This window comes from Loxodonta africana, chromosome 4 (genome assembly GCF_030014295.1).
Source record: "Loxodonta africana isolate mLoxAfr1 chromosome 4, mLoxAfr1.hap2, whole genome shotgun sequence".
Taxonomy (NCBI): domain Eukaryota; kingdom Metazoa; phylum Chordata; class Mammalia; order Proboscidea; family Elephantidae; genus Loxodonta; species Loxodonta africana.
In genome coordinates, this window is record NC_087345.1 from 122,304,577 (window position 1) to 122,325,226 (window position 20,650).

The 20,650-nt window shown below is 38.2% G+C and overlaps 1 protein-coding gene across 1 annotated transcript in view; it reads left to right on the forward strand.

Moving 5' to 3' along the window:
• The first annotated feature begins 6,495 nt into the window (after window positions 1–6,495).
• The window catches only part of SLC15A5 (solute carrier family 15 member 5), a 110,938-nt gene continuing 96,783 nt past the window's right edge, over window positions 6,496–20,650 (forward strand). The window contains 3 exon segments of the mRNA XM_010600214.3: window positions 6,496–6,777; window positions 6,780–7,010; window positions 19,209–19,437. Of these exon segments, the coding sequence (XP_010598516.1) occupies window positions 6,654–6,777; window positions 6,780–7,010; window positions 19,209–19,437 (584 nt within the window). The 5' untranslated portion in view covers window positions 6,496–6,653.

The window sequence follows — 20,650 nt, forward strand, 5'->3', positions numbered from 1 at the left end:
ACACAGTATTTTAAGAGCACAGAGACTGTCTTTGATGATTAGGGAAGCTTTCACTGAGGATGTAATATTTATGCTGAGGTTTGAAGAATGAAGAGAGGTTCCTTAAGTGAACAGAAAACTTCAGTGTCACAGGCAGAAAAAATAGTAGTGAAAAAGCCTCAGAGGTAAAAGAGTACGGCGTGTTATGGAACTGTGGGTATGTTACCCAGCTCTGTGACAGAACAGCATGGGAAGACTTTTATCACAAGGCAGGAACTGGTTCACAAACAGCCTTACATAAAGAATGTTTAACTTGAGTCCATAGGTTACAGGTACTGTTCTCAGACTTCGAGCAGGGAAGTAAATTGATCGAAATTCAGATTTAAAAAAAAGGAAGTTCTAGAGGCTGTAGGGAGGATTGCATAGAATAGTGTTCCCCAATATCTTGAAGTTAGAGGTGATTTTATGTGATATGTGGTTTTGGCATAAAGTAACATGGAATCTCATAGCGAAAAAGTTTTTTTTTTCATGCCTTATCTTTTAATTCTTTTGATTATATAAAGGAAAAAGCATCAATTGAGTGGAAGCTCAAGAGTGATACCACCCAGATTTAAATCCCTGCTCAGCTACTTACTAGTGATCTGGAATAAGTTGTTTATATGCTTTGTCTCAGTTTCCATAACTGCCAAATGGAGCTCATAATGATAGTATCTAACTCATAGGATAGTTTCAAGAATGAAAGGAATTAATACTTAGAATAAGCCTGATCAAAGAAAGTACTTAATAAACATTAACTGTCATTTTTAATTAGTATTATTATATTTATTATTTTTACTTTCTATTTATGGTAAGTGATTACATTTACAGTAGTGATTTTTAAAGTTTCCTTGTTTAATAGATTTTACTTGGATTTTTAAAAAGTAAATTGTTTTAAAGACTATTAACACTATAAGATGTGGCAACAGTCAGGCCAGTCAGGGGGATAATTGTGTCCATAGGTATGGTATTTGATGAAAAAATTGTACAAATGACTGAGGTTTGAGTTAGAAGGAAGCAATACAGGAGATTTTTAGCAACACAGGGGAGAAATGCTAAGGGCCCAAACTAAGACTATAGTAGAGTTGGAAAAGAAAAATGATGGATTTGGGAGATATTTAGAAGGTTGAATTGACAATATTTTCCCCCCCGAAGTCTAGGATAGTGTCTGGAACATATTAGGTGCTCAATAAATATTTTCTGGGAAAAGGCAGATATAATAGGTGAGGAAGAGTGGAGAAAGAGTCTAGAATGCCTCATTGTTTTCTAACTTGAGTATTTGGGTAAATAGTGGTGTGATGAACCATAAAGAAAATAGAGCAACAGGAGTAGGATCTGGAAGAAAGACAATGAGTCAAGCTTAGGATGTGATGCGTTTGAATTTCCCATGAGAAATCTCATTTGGGATGTCCAACAATTTACTTGAAGCTCAGGAGAGGTGTCTGAGTTAAACGTATAAATTGGGAGTTATCAATTCCATATTCCTAAGACCGTCTTTCTTTTTTCCTTCATGGTCAAAGTGGAAAGCAAAGAAAGGAGACAATATGGATGGTGTCCATGTGATACCTCATCGCTACCTTACTACTTTATACAGATAAACCCTCCACGTACAGTTCAGCACAATAGCGAGGTTCACAATGGTCATTGGCATGGCATGGAAAAAAACCCAGTAAGGAGTTCAGTGGTCTTCATTCTTAGTGATGCCCAGAAAGAGGAGAAGACACACTACCTTGAAGAAGAATTAGACACTTTCTGTGTTTCTGGGACTGCATGAGCTATTATCTGCTAAGGACTAAAGTAATTCTCCTTTGCACTAGAGAGAAGTGCCAGTTTACAGATATCATACAATTGTCAGAGCCCCATTATAATGAAAGAGTAGGGTTAAACAATGTCTTTTTCACAAAACAGAAAATAATACCCAATATTTACCTTTCCATTTCCACTTTGTGCCTTGAACAGTGCAGCAAAATTTTTTTTTCAATTCAGCAAGGCTGTGACACACAATTTTTAGTAATTAAATTACAGAAAGACCAATCCCCACATTCTTGACCATGCTTTCAAACCAGCTACCACACCTCATAGTCAACGGAATTAAATGGAATCAATAGAGCTAAAAGAATAAATCTCTTCAACTGACCTTTGTGCATACCATTTGCAGAGAATTATTGAACTAGAAAAGCTCTTCTCTTAAAAATGCTTATTAAGTGTTTAGAGGACCTATAAAAGTTATTCTGGAACTACATATAAAAATGGCAGAGTATTGCAGCAACACTGTAAAAACATTTTAGAAGGCACTACAGTTTTCTCAAAATTCATAATCACCTTGGAGCTGTCTTATAGAGATGCTTTTTAATCCTACAGAGTTAAAAATAGCCTCCTTAAAAGCAGGGCATGTATTTCCAGTACCTTCTCAATGCAGCCCTTACCGAATTTGATGCATTCGTGCTCTGGGCACTCACTAAATAATACAAGCAGTTTATAAGTCCATTAAGCAAGGCTCTGACTAATTTTCTCTATCAAATAAGATGTATTTTTCAATAATACAAGTGTGATCAACATTATTACCCCATGTTTGACTTACGACCTTTGTATTTCCAGTGAAGTATTCTAGTGAGGAGTATAATCTGCATTGCAAAAACAAGATGGGATTTTCAAAATTAAAAAAAAAGTCCAAAGTTTGTATTGTAATTTGGTATTATGTATCAAGAAGCCTAAAAACTTTACTACACTTTTACCCAGTAATATTTCTTTTTAAAAATTAGCCAAGGGTATAACCTAGCCAGTGGAAGCGGGGAAAGCTTTATGCACAAAGATATTCATTCCAGCACTGTTTACGATTTTTTGCTTCTATTTTAATGTGGGCTCATGGTGAAAAGTTAGAGAAAGTCTGGCTTATAATTTATCTGAGACTAATGTAACTAATAATGAAAGAATAGTTAAGCAAACTGTGTACCTATTATGGCAACCACAATTATATTTACAAAGCGTTCATCCTGCTGTGTTAAAATGCTTATAACATTACTTACAAAAGGGGTAGAAATGCATCATGCACTAACGGAATATACTTATAAAATTCAAATATTTAAAACCTACAAATAAAAAATAGCCATAGGGGAAAAAATCAAGAGATGCTACACAAGCTTTCAGTTTGTTCTTCCATCTATTTTTAGATATTTTCCCAATTGTATACAATGTATGGAAACCCTGGTGGCATAGTGGTTAAGTGCTATGGCTGCTAACCAAAGGGTCGGCAGTTCGAATCCGCCAGGCGCTCCTTGGAAACTCTATGGGGCAGTTCTACTCTGTCCTATAGGGTCACTATGAGTCGGAATCGACTCGACAGCACTGGGTTTGGGTTTTTGTTTTTTTTTTTTTTTTGGTTTTATACAATGTACACACATTGTTTTTATAATGGAGGAAAAATATTTCATTACAGAGACAAGCCTGGGGGCTGGCAGAGGGGTTCCATAAACTAAAGTATGTATAAGTCCCCAGTCAAGGGCTCAAAAATTGTTGATAAAGATGATAACATTCAATATTCCTCACCAAGTGTTATTCTTAAATGGAGTTGGTACTTGTCCTTTAAGCTCACTTTGAGATTGGTGTTGACAGCTAGTAGGGAAGTGATGAATAAGGAGTTTTTTTTCCCATTACTCCAACTCTATTCAGCATAATCTCGTCCCCCTAGCGTCTGTCTTTTATGCAAACTGAAAATTTAAAGATGTTTCCAAGACATTTCTTTGTGGCAGACTGGTTACAGTAGCTAGAAAATGCAGGTATATTGGAGCAAGTGAGAACAAAGGCTTTTTGGTACATCAAACAAAAAAAAAAAAACAACAACAGTTGCTGTGGAGTCAATTGGGGCTCTTCGTGACCCTATAGGACAGAGTAGAATTGCCCCATAGGGTTTCCAAGGCTGTAATTTTTTATGGAAGCGGACTGCCACATCTTCCTGTGGAGCAGTTGAGAGGGTTCAAACCACCGACCTTTCAGTTAGCAGCCAAGAGCTTAACCACTGAACCACCAGGTACGGCCCCTGACATTTCATCAATCATTCTCTAAACTAAGCCTCAGAAACAGACTTCTGAGACAGGCCCTACTGTTTGTATTTCTCAGTTGATGTAATGGCTCATAGACATAAAGCAATTTGCCATAAGTAACGAAGTGGCAGGAATGAAACCCAGGTCTTCTAACTCCCAACTTAGTGAGTGCCCTTTCTGCTATTTTGCCCTTATTGCAATACTACTGTCAGATTTGATGAGTTCTTTGTTTTTCTCCCCCTCACGGATAACTGAAAAGAACTTTATTTCTGAGTAGGTGGCTTTCTTGGAGTGTAACCCAATAGTCCCTTCAAAGTAAGGCAAATGATGGTGCTCTCCTTCACCAAGCCACACCCAAACCACAGATTCCTACCACCTGTGGTCTCTTCTTGGGTAAGGATACAGAGACAAGCCAAAGAACTCAAATAAGATCATCACCAGGCTCTGGGAAGGTGCACAGCTACTCTGCGTGTAAAGTGACAGTGCAGGAGTCCTTTGTCAGGAGCTAACTAAACACATCAGTTAGTGGCTGCTGGGAAATTTTCCCTTGCATCTGAGACAAATAAAAACTTATACATCAGCTAGGGTTTTTATAAGCCACTAAAACCAAGTATGGCTAACTTTGCTAAACTGAACTGATGGAAGGAAAAGCTGAATAAGCATGCCTGCAGAAGGCAAAGAACCAGGCAGCCCTGAGTTCTCCGTCAGGGTCTCATGGGCAATCCTTTTTAAGCCTAGTGGTTAAGTGCTATGGCTGCTAACCAACAGGTCGTCCATTCGAATCCACCAGGTGCTCCTTGGAAACTCTATGGGGCAATTCTTCTCTGTCCTATAGGGTCACTATGAGTCAGAATCAACTTGACAGCAACGGGCTTGGTTTTTGGTTTCCTCCAAGTGACTAGGAAGAAAGGCCTGGCAATCTACTTCCAAAAATATGGATCACAACAGAATATTGTCCAATATAATGCTAAAAGATGAGTCCCTAGGTTGTAAGACACTTAAGAAGTACAGCAGCTGTAACAACAGACATACGCATACCAATAATCCTGACGATGGAGTGGGACCTGGTAACATTTTATTCTGATGTACATGAGGCCACCATGAGTTGGAGCTGACTCAATGGCACCTAAAGACAACAATCTGAATGACTCAGGTTCCACCACATCTACTCTTGAGTCATTCCAGTCATAATAAAAATTTCTGGGGGAAAAAAAGATAAGGACCATCTTTGGCCATGTGTTGCCCTCTTGGTCAAAAGAAAAGGAATACCCTGATTAATAGCTCCACCAGATGGTAACCACATGTTGGAGTTTGCCCTAGACAGTTCCAGTTTATACCTGCTGTCCAAGAATAACTATAAATAACATAATTTCACTCACAAAAGTATCCAACTTTGGATAGTCAATTACATGATAATTCTACATAAAGGAAAAGTAAGGCATTGTTACCACAGAAGGGGGACCTGATGCTGAGCAGATGCAAATAGCTACCTTACTAGAATATTAGGAGTCAAAACAAAGAGATTTGTCCCCAGTTTCCCAGGTTGAAAGATAAGAATCTCAGTCAGAAGCCTTTATAAGTCTCTTGCTTTTGACTCGAACATGAGAATACTCACTCCCTATTATGGAATTATTATGACTTTAACCGAACAGCTTCAGTCCCTTGTCTTCCTAAGTCCTTGCAGCTAAATCACTAAATGTTAAAGCATTTTACTGCTGCTTTTTAGCTTAATTGGTGCCCTCCTGCTTTCCAAAATAGAATGCGACCACCATTCAACTCAGCTGGAGGGTCGGGGTGATACCAGATCCGATATTCCCCAAAGCATGTGTAGGCTGGTTGCTATACCCCTGGCTGCTAGCTAATAAGGAAGTCAAATAGCGGCTTTTGATTCTGATTTCCTCTGAGAGTCTGTTCTACAAGTATGGGGTCAACTTAAAGGAAGCGGATTTTTGTTTAATATTTTCTTCTTTTGTTAGTGCACTTAAATTACTTTCTTGTAAACTCTGCCTGTTACCTAAATGTACTAGCATTTTTGTTACCTAATTAACTTTCTTATCAGAATTCCAACCAAAAATAACAAGAAATGTAATAATGATAAGGTATCCCTCCCCCTCAAAAACAGATTTTCTTTCACGCCTTATCTCTTAGTACTGTTCTGACTTGTTTAATTAAAGTATCAAAAATTATTAGACTCAAATTATTTCTTGTTCTAGCTCTCAAATTCTCCTGAAAAACTGCTTCCTCTGCCTCTGTATTTAAACCTTTATCAGCGTGAGGCAGATGAGTTTCCACACGTATGCAACTGGTTTCTTGTAATTCAGTATAATTTTGGAGGAAAAGCCTAATTTAGCTTCTAAGTAATTAAACAAACAAATCAGATTTGGCTACTCTGGGCTACCATGAACATTTAAATACGTCTCCTTCCCTGCGCTCCCGGATCATCAAAATGAACAACATTAATGTGCAAAAAACCTTACAAAATTTTAACATGGAGACGTGAAATTCAAAGCAATGACTTTATTTATTTTTTCATTAGATGGGTGGGGGTAAAAATCAAGTTAAAATCACTAACATAAGTCGTATTAAAGGAAAGTAGTCATGTCTCTTACAGCCTTTAACATAACTGATGCGAAAGTACCCTTACCTCACAGCATTGAGGAGAAAACTGTAAGAGATGTTGGTTATTTCTTTTCATCATACTCTGTGAAAAAAAATCCAGGTTGGAATGTTTACTTCTGGGGGAGCTGTGTGAGAGGTTTATTTTCTTTCAAGTCGTCAGCAATATGATCCCCTTTTGCACTATCAAGCTTGGCTATGGCAATTACCGGGCAGCCATTTTGAATTTATGCTTTATTGGAACTTCACTGCTTGCCCCTGTGTTTGCAGGTTGGCTCGCTGATGTCCGTCTAGGAAGAAACAAACTGGTCTATATTTGCTTATTTCTACATTTTCTAGGTGAGTGTCCTCTATGATTGTTGTTTTCAAATTAATTGAATCAATTTTTATTTAAAAATTTAGTTTATATTATTCCCATCATGCTTTTAGGTTAAAATGTGGTAAATGAAGCAAGAATGTTGCTTCAGTTTATTTCATCCTTTGTATTATTTGAAGATATTACCTAGTAAATGTGTGTGTTAGGTGATGCTTTGATAACAATATTGCACTTATTATATTTTATAATTATTTTTTGCATGTCTATCTTCTGTACTTTTTAGAATGCGTTCCTCTCCCCCCTTCCCACCCCAAGCTCAAATTTGTGACAAGTTCTATGTGACAAATTCTTTCACAAGATGAAATGTGTAAAAAGGTTTTTGAAGTTCACATAGAATAAATGTGAAATAAGTTTTCATCAAAAGGTGGTCTTTTAATTAGTCATATTAAGATTGCATATGAAGGCATGATTTCTATATTATAAATTATGGCTATATGCTAAAAAATAAATAATTTCAGACACTACACTATCCTTTATATAAAGAAAATAAATATATCTACAAAAGTTTGGGAGTGAGGTGATTATGAGAAATCATGTTAGGGAAATATCAAGATAGTTTTTTTAATAAGGTATAGAGAGGAAATTGATGCACATCTAGAATTTTAGGCTGAAAAGTTCAAGTTGTTCTAGGCAACAACATAGGTGAAGATACAGTGAAAACAACAATTATTGTTGTTATGTTTTCTTCAATAAAAGGATGGGCAACCACAGGGAGAGATTACAGACAGAGAGACCAGGAAATCTCTGAATGATGGTCTTGGCAGTGGAGAAGTGTCAACCCAGGAGAGACCATGTGAAAAATTACAAAGCTTGATGACTAAATAAGGGCACAAATGCAAAGGCAGGACAAAAATTAACTCCAAGATTGTGAGCTGAGGAACTTAGAAAGGTAGGGTACTATTCACCAGTAATGAGAAGTGCAACAGAAATGAACGTTTGTGGCTGAACGAGGAAGGGATGGGTATCAGGAAACCACCGTGTTACACAATTTCAGGCAGGTGGTAAATTACCATTTATTGAATCGATCAGAGTGTGATTCATACTTGGAAATGTCATCATTGCTTAAGTTCTATGAAATAAAAACCAAGCCTCTGCATGGCACATTCTCATTCAACATTCAACAAGTATTTCTCATTGAAATGTTCTAGGATCTAGGAATGCAATGGAGAAAAAGCTGAAGTATACTTTCTGGTGCAGGGAAGGAGAAAATAATCAAGTAAATAGATATATGGCACGTGGTGTTATGAAGAAAAAAAGGTTGGGTAAGGGGACAGGAAGGAATAGACAGTGACACGGCTGCTATTCTGTGTAGGTAAGTCAGGGAATGTTTTCTGTTAAGGAAACATTTAAGCGAGACCTGAATAATTACTCTTCTTAACCTGGTGACAGGTTACTACTCTACTGGCCACATCAGTAGCATTTGGTAACTTTTTGTTAAACATGGTGTCTTAGTCATCTAGTGCTGCTATAACAGAAATATCACAAGCGGATGGCTTTAACAAAGAAATTTATTCTCTCTCTTTTTTTTTTTTTTTAATCTAGTAGGCTACAAGCCCAAATTCAGGGCGTCAGCTCCAGGAGAATGTTTTCTCTCTCTGTCAGCTCTGGAGCAAGGTCCTTGTCACCAATCTTCCCCTGGTCGAGGAACTTCTTAGTGCAGGGACCCCACGTCCAAAGGACGTGCTATTCTCCTGGCTCTTGTTTCTTGGCGGTCGGTATGAGGTCCCCCTGTCTCACTGCTTACTTCTCTCTTTAATATCTCAAAACAGATTGGCTTAAAACACAATCTGATCTTGTAGATCTCTTCAACACAACTGCCAATATGCCATCTCATTAACACCATAGTGATAGAATTTACAGCACACAGGAAAATCACATCAGATGACAAAATGGTGGACAATCACACAATACTGGGAATAATGGCCTGGCAAAATTGATACACATATTTTTGGGTGACACAATTTAATCCATAACACGTGGTAATTCCTATCAATACAAGTTCCCATGTATGTCATCAGACTAGGACTGATGTCCCAACTTCTGAATTTGGCAAACAGAAGACCAATGCGAACTCCATGACCTTTCATTTTCTTACTGTAAGTTCTTTCCTTGTGTATCTATCTGACTCAGCTGCCATCAAATTCTAACCAGTCACTAAATATCAGAGGTTCTGTCAGAAATGTCTCTTCTTTCTGAGTTGCTACAACTTTAGCTCAAAAATGCAGCTTGCTTTCTTACTTACTGTCTACCAGTAACTGCGGACTCCGGTCTGTACATCATTCTGTCACAACATTGACTTCCGAAAAAAATAAATCTACATTTTGACCCTATTATTTAAAGGATAAAATTCAAACTTATTAATTTAGTATAAAAAGTCCTTTAAAATCTATACCAAATTTGCCCCTGCAGACTTCTTTCTCAGTGCACAACCTCAACAAGGCTGAACTTCTCCTTACCTTCTTCCCTACCCTTCTAATCTTATACATGTTCTTCTTTCTACCTGAAATTGTTGCCTTCCCTCATCTTTCCACCCCATATCCAAGACTTAAAAACTCCTACTTTTCTTTCTAGACCATACAGTGTTCGTTGCTTGCTCCTCTGTGCTCAACCATGTTTGATCATAACTATACGATTTCATTTATCACATTATAATTGTCCACCTTCATGTCTGCTCTCTCTGATGGACTCATTAGATCCTGGAGAGCAGAACGAGTGGAACTCCAACACTAAGCAGGAAATATGACACATCATGGTGCTAGATGCAGAGCTACTAAGTACATGTATGCTGATTGTAAGTGCATAATAGTACCGTATCAAAGAGGACACATTTGATATGTCATAAATTTGTATTTTTATGTCATCAATTTTACAGCAGATAGAAATAAAGTCTTGATCTAGAAAAATTACATTTTCCCAAAAGATAGAAGTAAAGTGTCTTTCTTACTTACATAAAGGCATCATATGGACTAAAATGCCTTAACCTTAAATAAACGGTTGCTGCAGGAGGTAATTCTTCTGTACATTCTCTTTGGATAACCCTTTGCCTAGCCAGCCTCACATCACTGCCAGAGAAGAAGACTATGTGGTAGAGGCACAGACCCAAAAACCCATTGCCAACGAGTCAATTCCAACTCATAGCAACCATATAGGACAGAGAAGAATTTCCCATACAGTTTCCAAGGAGCAGCTGGTGGATTCAAACTGCCAACCTTCTGGTTAGCAGCCAAGGTTTTAACCACATAGTAGAGAGAGAGTTCTTGTTGTTGTTCTTAGGTGTCGTTGAGTCAGATCCAACTCATAACGACCCTGTGTACCACAGAAGAAAATACCGCCTGTTCCCGCACCATCCTTAACAATCGTTGTTTTGCTTAAGCCCATTGTTGCAGCCTCTATGTCAATCCATCTTGCTAAGGGTCTTCTTCTTTTTCAGTGACCCTCTACCAAACATGATGTCCTTCTCCAGGGACCTATCCCTACTGACAACATGTCCAAAGTATGTGAGACATAGTCTCACCATCCTTGCTTCTACGGAGCATTCTGGTTATACTTCTTCCAAGACAGATTTGTTCATTCTTTTGGCAGTCCATGGTATATTCAGTATTCTTCTCCAACACCACAATTCAAAGGCATCAATTCTTCTTCAGTCTTCTTTATTCATTGTCCAGCTTTCACATGCATATGACGTGATTGAAAATACCATGGCTTGGGTCAGGCACACCTTAGTATTCAAGGTGACATCTTTGCTTTTCAACATTTTAAAGAGATCCTTTGCAGCAGATCTGCCCAATGCAATGCATCTTTTGATTTCTTGGATGCTGCTTCCACGGTTGTTGATTGTGGATCCAAGTAAAATGAAATCCTTGACAACTTCAATCTTTTCTCAGTTTACCATGATGTGGCTTATTGGTCCAGTTGTGAGGATTTTTGTTTTCTTTATGTTAGTGTGTAATCCATACTGAAGGCTGCGGTCTTTGATCTTCATTAGTTAGTGCTTTAAGTTCTCTTCACTTTCGGCAAGCAAGCTAACCTCCAAAGGAAACTTTGCAAATTCAATGATTTAAAGGGTCCACCCTCATGTTAAATTAATCTATTATTGAATAAGTATTAAGTGTATATATTCTTCACCTTGTGAAAACCACTTAAGGGAGATAGAAACATTAGACCCAATTTTTGCATTTAATGAGCATATAGTCTGGCTGAGGAAACAAACCACATAAAACAACTATACACAAATTTAATACCAAAAATGTTAATGCCAAAGAAACAAAAAGGACAAAGATAATACAGAAAAGTGATTTTTCACTCATCAAACTGGCAAAAAAAAAAAAATTAATGATGGTAACTAGTATTGAGGACCTCCATGCATCTGTCAAGTTTGTTGTACCATGGGGGCTTGTGTGTTGCTGTGATGCTGAAATCTATGCCACCAATATTCAAATACCGGCAGGGTTACCCATGGCGGACAGGTTTCAGCTGCACTTCCAGACTAAGACAGACTAGGAAGAAGGACCCAGCTACTTCTGAAAAGAATTAGCCAGTGAAAACCTTGTGAATAGCAGCAGAACATTGTCTGATATAGTGCTGGAAGATAGGCCCCTAAGGTGGGAAGGCACTCAAAATACAACTGGGGGAGAGCTGCCTCCTCAAAGTAGAGTCGAGCTTAATGGCATGGATGGAGTCAAGCTTTCAGGACCTTCTTTGCTGATGTGGCATGACTCAAAATGACAAGAAACAGCTGCAAGCATCCATTAATAATCGGAATGTGGAATGTACAAAGTATGAATCTAGGAAAATTGGGAATAATCAAAAATGAAAGGACATATAAACATTGATATCCTAGGCATTAGTAGTGGAAATGGACTGGTATTGGCCATTTTGAATCAGACAATCGTATGGTCTACTATGCTGGGAATGACAACTTGAAGAGGAATGGCATTGTATTCATCGTCAAAAAGAACGTTTCAAGATCTGTTCTGAAGTACAATGCTGTCAGTGATAGGATAATATCCATTCGTCTACAATAAAAAAAAAGATAAGACCAGTTAATACGACTATTATTCAAATTTATGCACCAGTCACTAAGGACAAAGATAAAGAAATTGAAGATTTTTACCCATTCTGCAGTCTGAAATTGATTGAACATGCAATCAGGATGCATTGATAACTATTGATGTTTGGATCATGAAAGTTGGAAACAAGGAAGAACGATTGGTAGTTGGAAAATATGGCCTTGGTGATGGAAAGGATGCCAGAGATCGCATGATAGAGTTTTGCAAGACCAATGATTTCTTCATTACCAATACTTTTTTTTACAACATAAATGGTGAGTATACACGTGGAGCTCGTCAGATGGAATACACAGGAATCAAATCAACTACATCTGTGGAATAAGACAATGGAAAAGCTCAGTATCATCAGTCAGAACAAGGCCAGAGGCCAACTGTGAAACAGACCATCAATTGCTCATACGCAAGTTCAAGCTGAAACTGAAGAAAATTAAAACAAGTCCACAAGAGGCAAAGTACAAACAAATATATCCCACCCGAATTTAGAGACTGTCTCGAGAATAGATTTGGCCCATTGAACACTAATGACCAAAGACCAGATGAGTTGTGTAATGACATCAAGGACATCATACGTGAAGAAAGCAAGAGGCCATTAAAAAGACAGGAAAGAAAAAAAAGACCAAAATGGATGTCAAGAGACTCTGACACTTGCTCTTGAACATCTAGTAGCAAAACCAAGTGGAAGAAATGATGAAGTAAAAGAACTGAACGGTAGATTTCAAAGGGTGGCTTGAGAAGACAAAGTGAAGTATTATAATGGCATGTGCAAAGACCTGGAGTTAGAAAACCAAACGGGAAGAACATACTCAGCAATTCTCAAGCCGAAAGAACTGAAGAAAAAATTCAAGGCTTGATTTGCAATATTGAAGGATTCTATGGGGAAAATATTAAATGATGCAGGAAGCCTCAAAAGAAGATGGAAGGAGTACACAGAATAACTATACCAAAAAGAATTGGTTGACTTTCAACTTTTCCAGGAGGTAGCATCTGATCAGGAGCTAATGGTGCTGAAGAAAGAGGTCCAAGCTGCACTGAAGATATTGGCAAAAAACAAGGACCCAGGAATTGACAGAATAGCAACTGAGATGTTTCAACAAATGGAAGCGGTGCTGGAAGTACTCACTAGTCTATGCCAAGAAATTTGGAAGATACCTACCTGGCCAACCAACTGGAAGAGATCCATATTTATGCCTATTCCAAAGAAATGTGATCCAACTGCGGAAATTACCAAACAATATCATTAATATCACACGCAATGAAAATTTTGCTGAGGATCATTCAAAAGTGCTGTGACAGTATATTGACAGGGAACTACCAGAAAATTCAAACCAGATTCAGCAGAGGCCATGGAACCAGGGGTTTCATTGCTAATGTCAGATGGGTCCTGACTGAAAGCAGAGAATACTAGAAAGATGTTTACCTGTTTTTTATTGACTATGCAAAGGCATTCAACTGTGGATCATAACAAAGCATGAATAACATTGCAAAGAATGGGAATTCCAGAACACTTAATTGTGCTCACGCGGAACCTATATAATAGACTAAGAGGCTATTATGTCATTCAAACAATAATGGGATACTTCGTGGTTTAAATTCAGGAAAGTTGTACGCAAGGGTTCTATCCTTTTACCACACTTATTCAATCTGTATGCTGAGCAGATAATCCAAGAAGCTGGAGTATATAAGTAAGAATGTGACACCAGGATTGAAGGAAGAGTCATTAACAACCTGCATTATGCAGATGATACAACCTTGCTTGCTGAAAGTGAAGAGGACTTGAAGCACTTATTGATGAAGATCAAAGACCATAGCCTTCAGTATGGATTACACCTCAACATAAAGAAAGCAAAAATCCTCACAACTGGACCAATAAGCAGCATCATAAATGGAGAAAAGATTGAAGTTGTCAAGGATTTCATTTTACTTGGATCTACAATCAACACCCATGGAAGCAGCAGTCAAGAAATCAAAAGATGCATTGCACTGGGCAAATCTGCTGCGAAGGATCTCTTTAAAATGTTGAAAAGCAAAGATGTCACCTTGAATACTAAGGTGTGCCTGACCCAAGGCATGGTGTTTTTCAATCGCCTCATATGCATGGGATAGCTGGACAATGAATAAGGAAGACAGACGAGGAGTTGATGACTTGGAATTATGGTGTTGGCAAAGAATATTGAGTATACCATGGACTTCCAAAAGAACAGACAAATCTGTCTTAGAAGAATTACAGCCAGAATGCCCCTTAGAAGCAAGGACGGCGAGACTATGTCTCACATACTTTGGACATGTTATCAGGAGGGATCAGTTTTTGGAGAAGGATTGACATAGAGGCTGCAACAATGGGATCAAACAGTGATAATGAGAATGACACAGGATTGGGCAGTGTTTCATTCTGTTGTACACTATGCGTCACTATGAGTCGGAACTGACTGGACAGCACCTAACAACAACACAGTATTGAGGAAGGCCCTCTCACGAAATGATGATAGGAGTTTAAATTGTTATATTTCTAAAGGACATTTTCTCAATGGTATTAAAAAGCCATGACGACATGAATAACTTTGACTAAGAACTTAGGCTAAGGAAATAATCAAAGATTTGTACAAAATTCATGTATATGGATATTTTGTATTCATGAAAAACAACTGAAAAGGAATTCCTAAAGAAATTATGATTAGAATGCCACATCATTATTAGAAATTATTTTGAAAAAGAATGTGATCTTAGAAATTGTTTATGTTGTTTGGTTGTTGTTGTTGTCGTTGTTAGGTGCCGTCGAGTCAGTTCCAACTCATAGCAACCCTATGCACAACAGAACGAAACACTGCCTGGTCCAGCACCATCCTTACAACCGTTGTTATGCTTGAGCTCATTGTTGCAGCCCCTGTGTCAATCCACCTTGTTGAGGGTCTTCCTCTTTTCTGCTGACCCTGTACTCTGCCAAGCATGATGTCCTTCTCCAGGGACCAATCCCTCCTGACAGTATGTCCAAAGTATGTAAGACGTGGTCTCGCCATCCTTGCCTGTAAGGAGCATTCTGGCCGCACTTCTTCCAAGACAGATTTGTTCATTCTTTTGGCAGTGCATGGTATATTCAATGTTCTTCACCAATACCACAATTCAAAGGCATCAATTCTTCTTTGGTCTTCCTTATTCATTGTCCAGCTTTCACACCCATATGATGTGATTAAAAATACCATGGCTTGGCTCAGGTGCACTTTAGTCTTCAGGGTGACATCTTTGCTCTTCAACACTTTAAAGAGGTCCTTTGCGGCAGATTTGCCCAATGCAATGCGTCTTTTGATTTCTTGACTGCCGCTTCCATGGCTGTTGATTGTGGATCCAAATAAAAAGAAATCCTTGACAACTTCAATCTTTTCTCCGTTTATCATGATGTTGCTCACTGGTCCAGTTGTGAGGATTTTTGTTTTCTTTATGTTGATGTGTAATCCATACTGAAGGCTGTGGTCTTTGATCTTCATTAGTAAGTGCTTCAAGTCCTCTTCACTTACAGCAAGCAAGGTTGTGTCATCTGCATAACGCAGGTTGTTAATGAGTCTTCCTCCAATCCTGATGCTCCGTTCTTCTTCACATAGTCCAGCTTCTCGTATCATTTGCTCAGCATACAGATTGAATAGGTATGGTGAACGATTACACCCCTGACGCGCACCTTTCTTGACTTTAAGCCAGTCAGTATCCCCTTGTTCCATCCAAACAACTGCCCCTTGATCTATGTAAAGGCTCCTCATGAGCACAATTAAGTGTTCTGGAATTCCCGTTCTTCGCAGTGTTATCCATAGTTTGTTATGATCCACACAGTCGAATGCCTTTGCATAGTCAATAAAACACAGGTAAACATCCTTCTGGTATTCTCCGCTTTCAGCCAGGATCCATCTGACATCAGCAATGATATCCCTGGTTCCATGTCCTCTTCTGAAACCAGCCTGAATTTCTGGCAGTTCCCTGTTGATATACTGCTGTAGCCGTTTTTGAATGATCTTCAGCAAAATTTTGCTTGCATGTGATGTTAATGATATTGTTCTATAATTTCCACATTTGGTTGGATCACCTTTCTTGGGAATTGGCATAAATATGGATCTCTTCCAGTCCGTTGGCCAGGAAGCTGTCTTCCATATTTCTTGGCACAGACGAGTGAGCACCTCCAGCGCTGCATCTGTTTGTTGAAACATCTCAATTGATGTTCCATCAATTCCTGGAGCCTTGTTTTTCACCAGTGCCTTCAGAGCAGCTTGGACTTCTTCCTTCAGTACCATCTGTTCCTGATCATATGCCACCTCTTGAAATGGTTGAATATCAACTAATTCTTTTTGGTATAATGACTTTATGTATTCCTTCCATCTTCTTTTGATGCTTCCTGCGTCGTTTAATATTTTCCCCATGGAATCCTTCACTATTGCAACTCGAGGCTTGAATTTTTTCTTCAGTTCTTTCAGCTTGAGAAATGCTGAGTGTGTTCTTCCCTTTTGGTTTTCCATCTCCAGCTCTTTGCACATGTCATTATGATACTTTGCTTTGTCTTCTCGAGAAGCCCTTTGAAATCTTCTGTTCAGTTCTTTTACTTCATCAATTCTTCCTTTTTCTTTAGCTGCTCGACACTCAAGAGCAAGTTTCAGAGTCTCCTCTGACATCCATCTTGGTCTTTTCTTTCTTTCCTGTCTTTTCAATGACCCTTTGCTTTCTTCATGGATGATGTCCTTGATCTCATTCCACAACTCGTCTGGTCTGCGGTCATAGTGTTCAATGCGTCAAATCTATTCTTCAGATGGTCTCTAAATTCAGGTGGGATATACTCAAGGTCATATTTTGGCTCTGATGGACTTGCTCTGATTTTCTTCAGTTTCAGCTTGAACTTGCATATGAGCAATTGATGGTCTGTTCCACAGTCGGCCCCTGGCCTTGTTCTGACTGATGATATTGAGCTTTTCCATCATCTCTTTCCACAGATGTAGTCAATTTGATTTCTGTGTGCTCCATCTGGCAAGGTCCATGTGTATAGTCACCGTTTATGTTGATGAAAGAAGGTGTTTGCAATGAGGAAGTCATTGGTCTTGCAAAATTCTGTCATTCGATATCCAGCATTGTTTCTATTACCAAGGCCATATTTTCCAACTACAGATCCTTCTTCTTTGTTTCCAGCTTTCACATTCCAATCGCCAGTAATTATCAATACATCTTGATTGCATGTTCGATCGATTTCAGACTGCAGCAGCTGATAAAAATCTTCTATTTCTTCATCTTTGGCCCTAGTGGTTGGTGCTTAAATTTAAATAATAGTCTCATTAACTGGTCTTCTTTGTAGGCGTATGGATATGATACTATCACTGACAGCGTTGTACTTCAGGATAGAACTTGAAACGTTCTTTTTGACGGTGAATGCAATGCCATTCCTCTTCGAGTTGTCATTCCCAGCATAGTAGACTATATGATTATCTGATTCAGAATGGCCAATGCCAGTCCATTTCAGCTCATTAATGCCTAGGATATTGATGTTTATGTGTTCCATTTCATTTTTGATGATTTCCAATTTTCCTAGATTCATACTTTGTACATTCCAGGTTCCGATTATTAATGGATGTTTGCAGCTGTTTCTTCTCATTTTGAGTCGTGCCACATCAGCAAATGAAGGTTCCAAAAGCTTTACTCCATCCACGTCATTAAGGTCAACTCTACTTTGAGGAGGCAGCTCTTCCCCGGTCATGTTTTGAGTGCCTTCCAACCTGGGGGGCTCATCTTCCAGCACTATATCAGACAATGTTCTGCTGCTATTCATAAGGTTTTCACTGGCTAATTCTTTTCAGAAGTAGACTGCCAGGTCCTTCTTCCTAGTCTGTCTTAGTCTGGAAACCCAGCTGAAACCTGACTTCCATGGGTGACCCTGCTGGTATCTGAATACTGGTGGCATAGCTTCCAGCATTACAGCAACACACAAGCCCCCACAGTATGACAAACTGACAGACATGTGGGAGTGTTGTTTGGTTATGTTAAAAGAAATCAACAGCATAATCTCAATTTATTATTTAAGTAAAACACATTAATAAAATTACAATAATAAAGGCTGTCTCTTTGTCATGAGATTATGGGCCTTTTATATTATTCTGGGTGCTTTTCTAAATTTTTCAAATTTTTGGAAATCAGAATGCATTACTTTTATAATCTGATGGGGAAAATGCTACTTGAAAAAAATGATTTGATCACTTGGCAATAGAAATTCCAAAAAGAGGGAGATTGTACTGGATTGCTGTCTAGCATAGGGCAAGTCACTTAACGTCATTTAGCCTGTTTCTTCATTTGAAAAACTGAAATAACAACATCACAAAGTTTTTCCAAGGTGGAACAATATAGGATGTGAAAATAGTTTGCAAAATATAAAGACCTTAACAAAAGCAAGGAATTGAATTATATTTTTAAAGTCCTCAAGTGTGGTCCCTGTGAGGTGGATGTGAGAAGGATGCTCAGCCCTCCTTTGTCCTCCTCTCCTTACCACTGGGGTATGTTACCCTGTTCACACTTCTCTCTACTCCCAACCTTCTCACCTCTGTGTGTGGAGGTGAGTTTCTTAAAAAACACAAGCACCCACCTGCATGAGAAGTGAAGAAAGGGAAAGTAGGAAAGAGAAAGAGAGGTTATGTTCTCATCTATTTAGAATAATATTCTTCTTAAAATGTTTCATTTAACAGGCTTCTGAGGTGTCTGAGACCATCGAGTTTTCTATCACTCTACTGATTAAGAACAAATGACACTTGTTAAAGGTGGTTTTCTCTGGGGGTGAAATTAGTCATCTTAATTTCCTACTTGAGGCATTTCTGAATTGTTTTAATTTTGTTAAAATAGACATGATTTGCTTATACATTCTGAGGGGAGAGATAGTTCAAACTTGAGGAAAACAAGCTAGAATTCTGGATTAGTTGAACACTTATTGAAGTCATACTTAGAAAAAAGCAGGCTATCCCCAAAATTTCAACAATTAATGTCAATATTTTAATAAGACAACCACGTAATGATGTAATTTCAGAGTTGATTTGGTAGTTTGATTTGTCTATGCCATATTTATTCCCCTTTTTACTCTATCTACAGGTACTGCTTTGTTTACTGTATCTGTGGTTGCTTTTCCCTCAGAAGACTTCTATATGGGCTCTTACCACATGATTAATAACATAACAAAGAAGGAGCAGAAGAGACTGTTTTAGGTCGCACTCTTGACCATCTGCCTCGGCACAGAAGGAGTAAGAGCCATCGTTTGTCCACTGGGCGCTTATGGCCTCCAGGAGTATGGATCAAAGAAACAAATGTCATTTTTTAACTGGTAGATAACACCACTTAGGAGAGGAAACAGGTCTCTGACATTCTTTTTCTTTAGGGATTTCTCACTGTTTGCTTTCTGGTCCCATTTGGATGGTGGTCTTTCAGTCTTGGTCACTCTTTGGGCTGGGTAAGCAGCAATGTGAGATGCCTGTTAACAATGACTCAGTCACTTATTATGGGAACATATGGTCAGGTACAGACCAATACAGCTTACCAGCACCTTCCCGAGACACTTTGATACATTTATCCTGCAAATAAACAGGTGTGAAGTGACTTACCATGTTAGATAGAATGTGGCTTTGGAACTAAACTAGCCTGGGTGGAAGTCTCAACTCTACTTAATAGAAGCCACCTGACCTTGACCAAGTCATTCATTCTCTGTAAGCTTCAGTGTATTCATTTGTAAAAGAGGATAATAAAACCTTTGCTTAAGTCTTACTAGAGGTAATAGTATATATGTTGCTGGCAGAGAACCTGGCACATAGTAATCTGTAGATGGTAATCAATAGATGGTAGCTGTTATTATTATATTCACATTGTAATAGACTAATTTGGCAGGGATTATAAATCCATAGGACAATTCAGAGATAAGATGAGAAGGATGGGAGAAGTATTTTACAATTCATTAAAGCATCAGTCAGCACCTCTGTTTCTCACGCACCTTATCCCCAACACCTTGAAGAGTTTGTATTCCATGAAAACCAAACTGCCTTTCTGTGAATCTTTGTCTCTCATAATGAGTTCTTACACAGTTTGTGTGTTTTTTAAGAAACTGATTTCTATTACTAAATATAAATGCCAGAAAAAAATTGAAACATAGATTTAAAAGGAAAGCAGTTCAGCATTTAGTGTTGAATTTCTTTGTTGTTGTTATTCATCAGTGGACATAAATAGATCTGAGATACATTGTCTTCTGTTCCTTCTTTTCTGTGAAATGGGTTGCCAACATTTTTCCAAAATATTCTGAGTCTTTCCATCCATGTTAACAAGAGATCAAAACAGTGTACAGATAGCATGAAACAACATATTTAAAGAAAATTTATATTAAAGCATTAAACAAAAAGTTAAAATAAATATTTTCTGGGATATATGTAGCCATCTAAGGCAGTTTCTTCCTTCTTTCCTTCCTTCCTTTCTTTCTTCTTCCCTTCCTTCCTTCCTCTTTCCCTCTTTCTTTTCTCTCTTTTTTCCAATTATATTAATATTACCAAGCA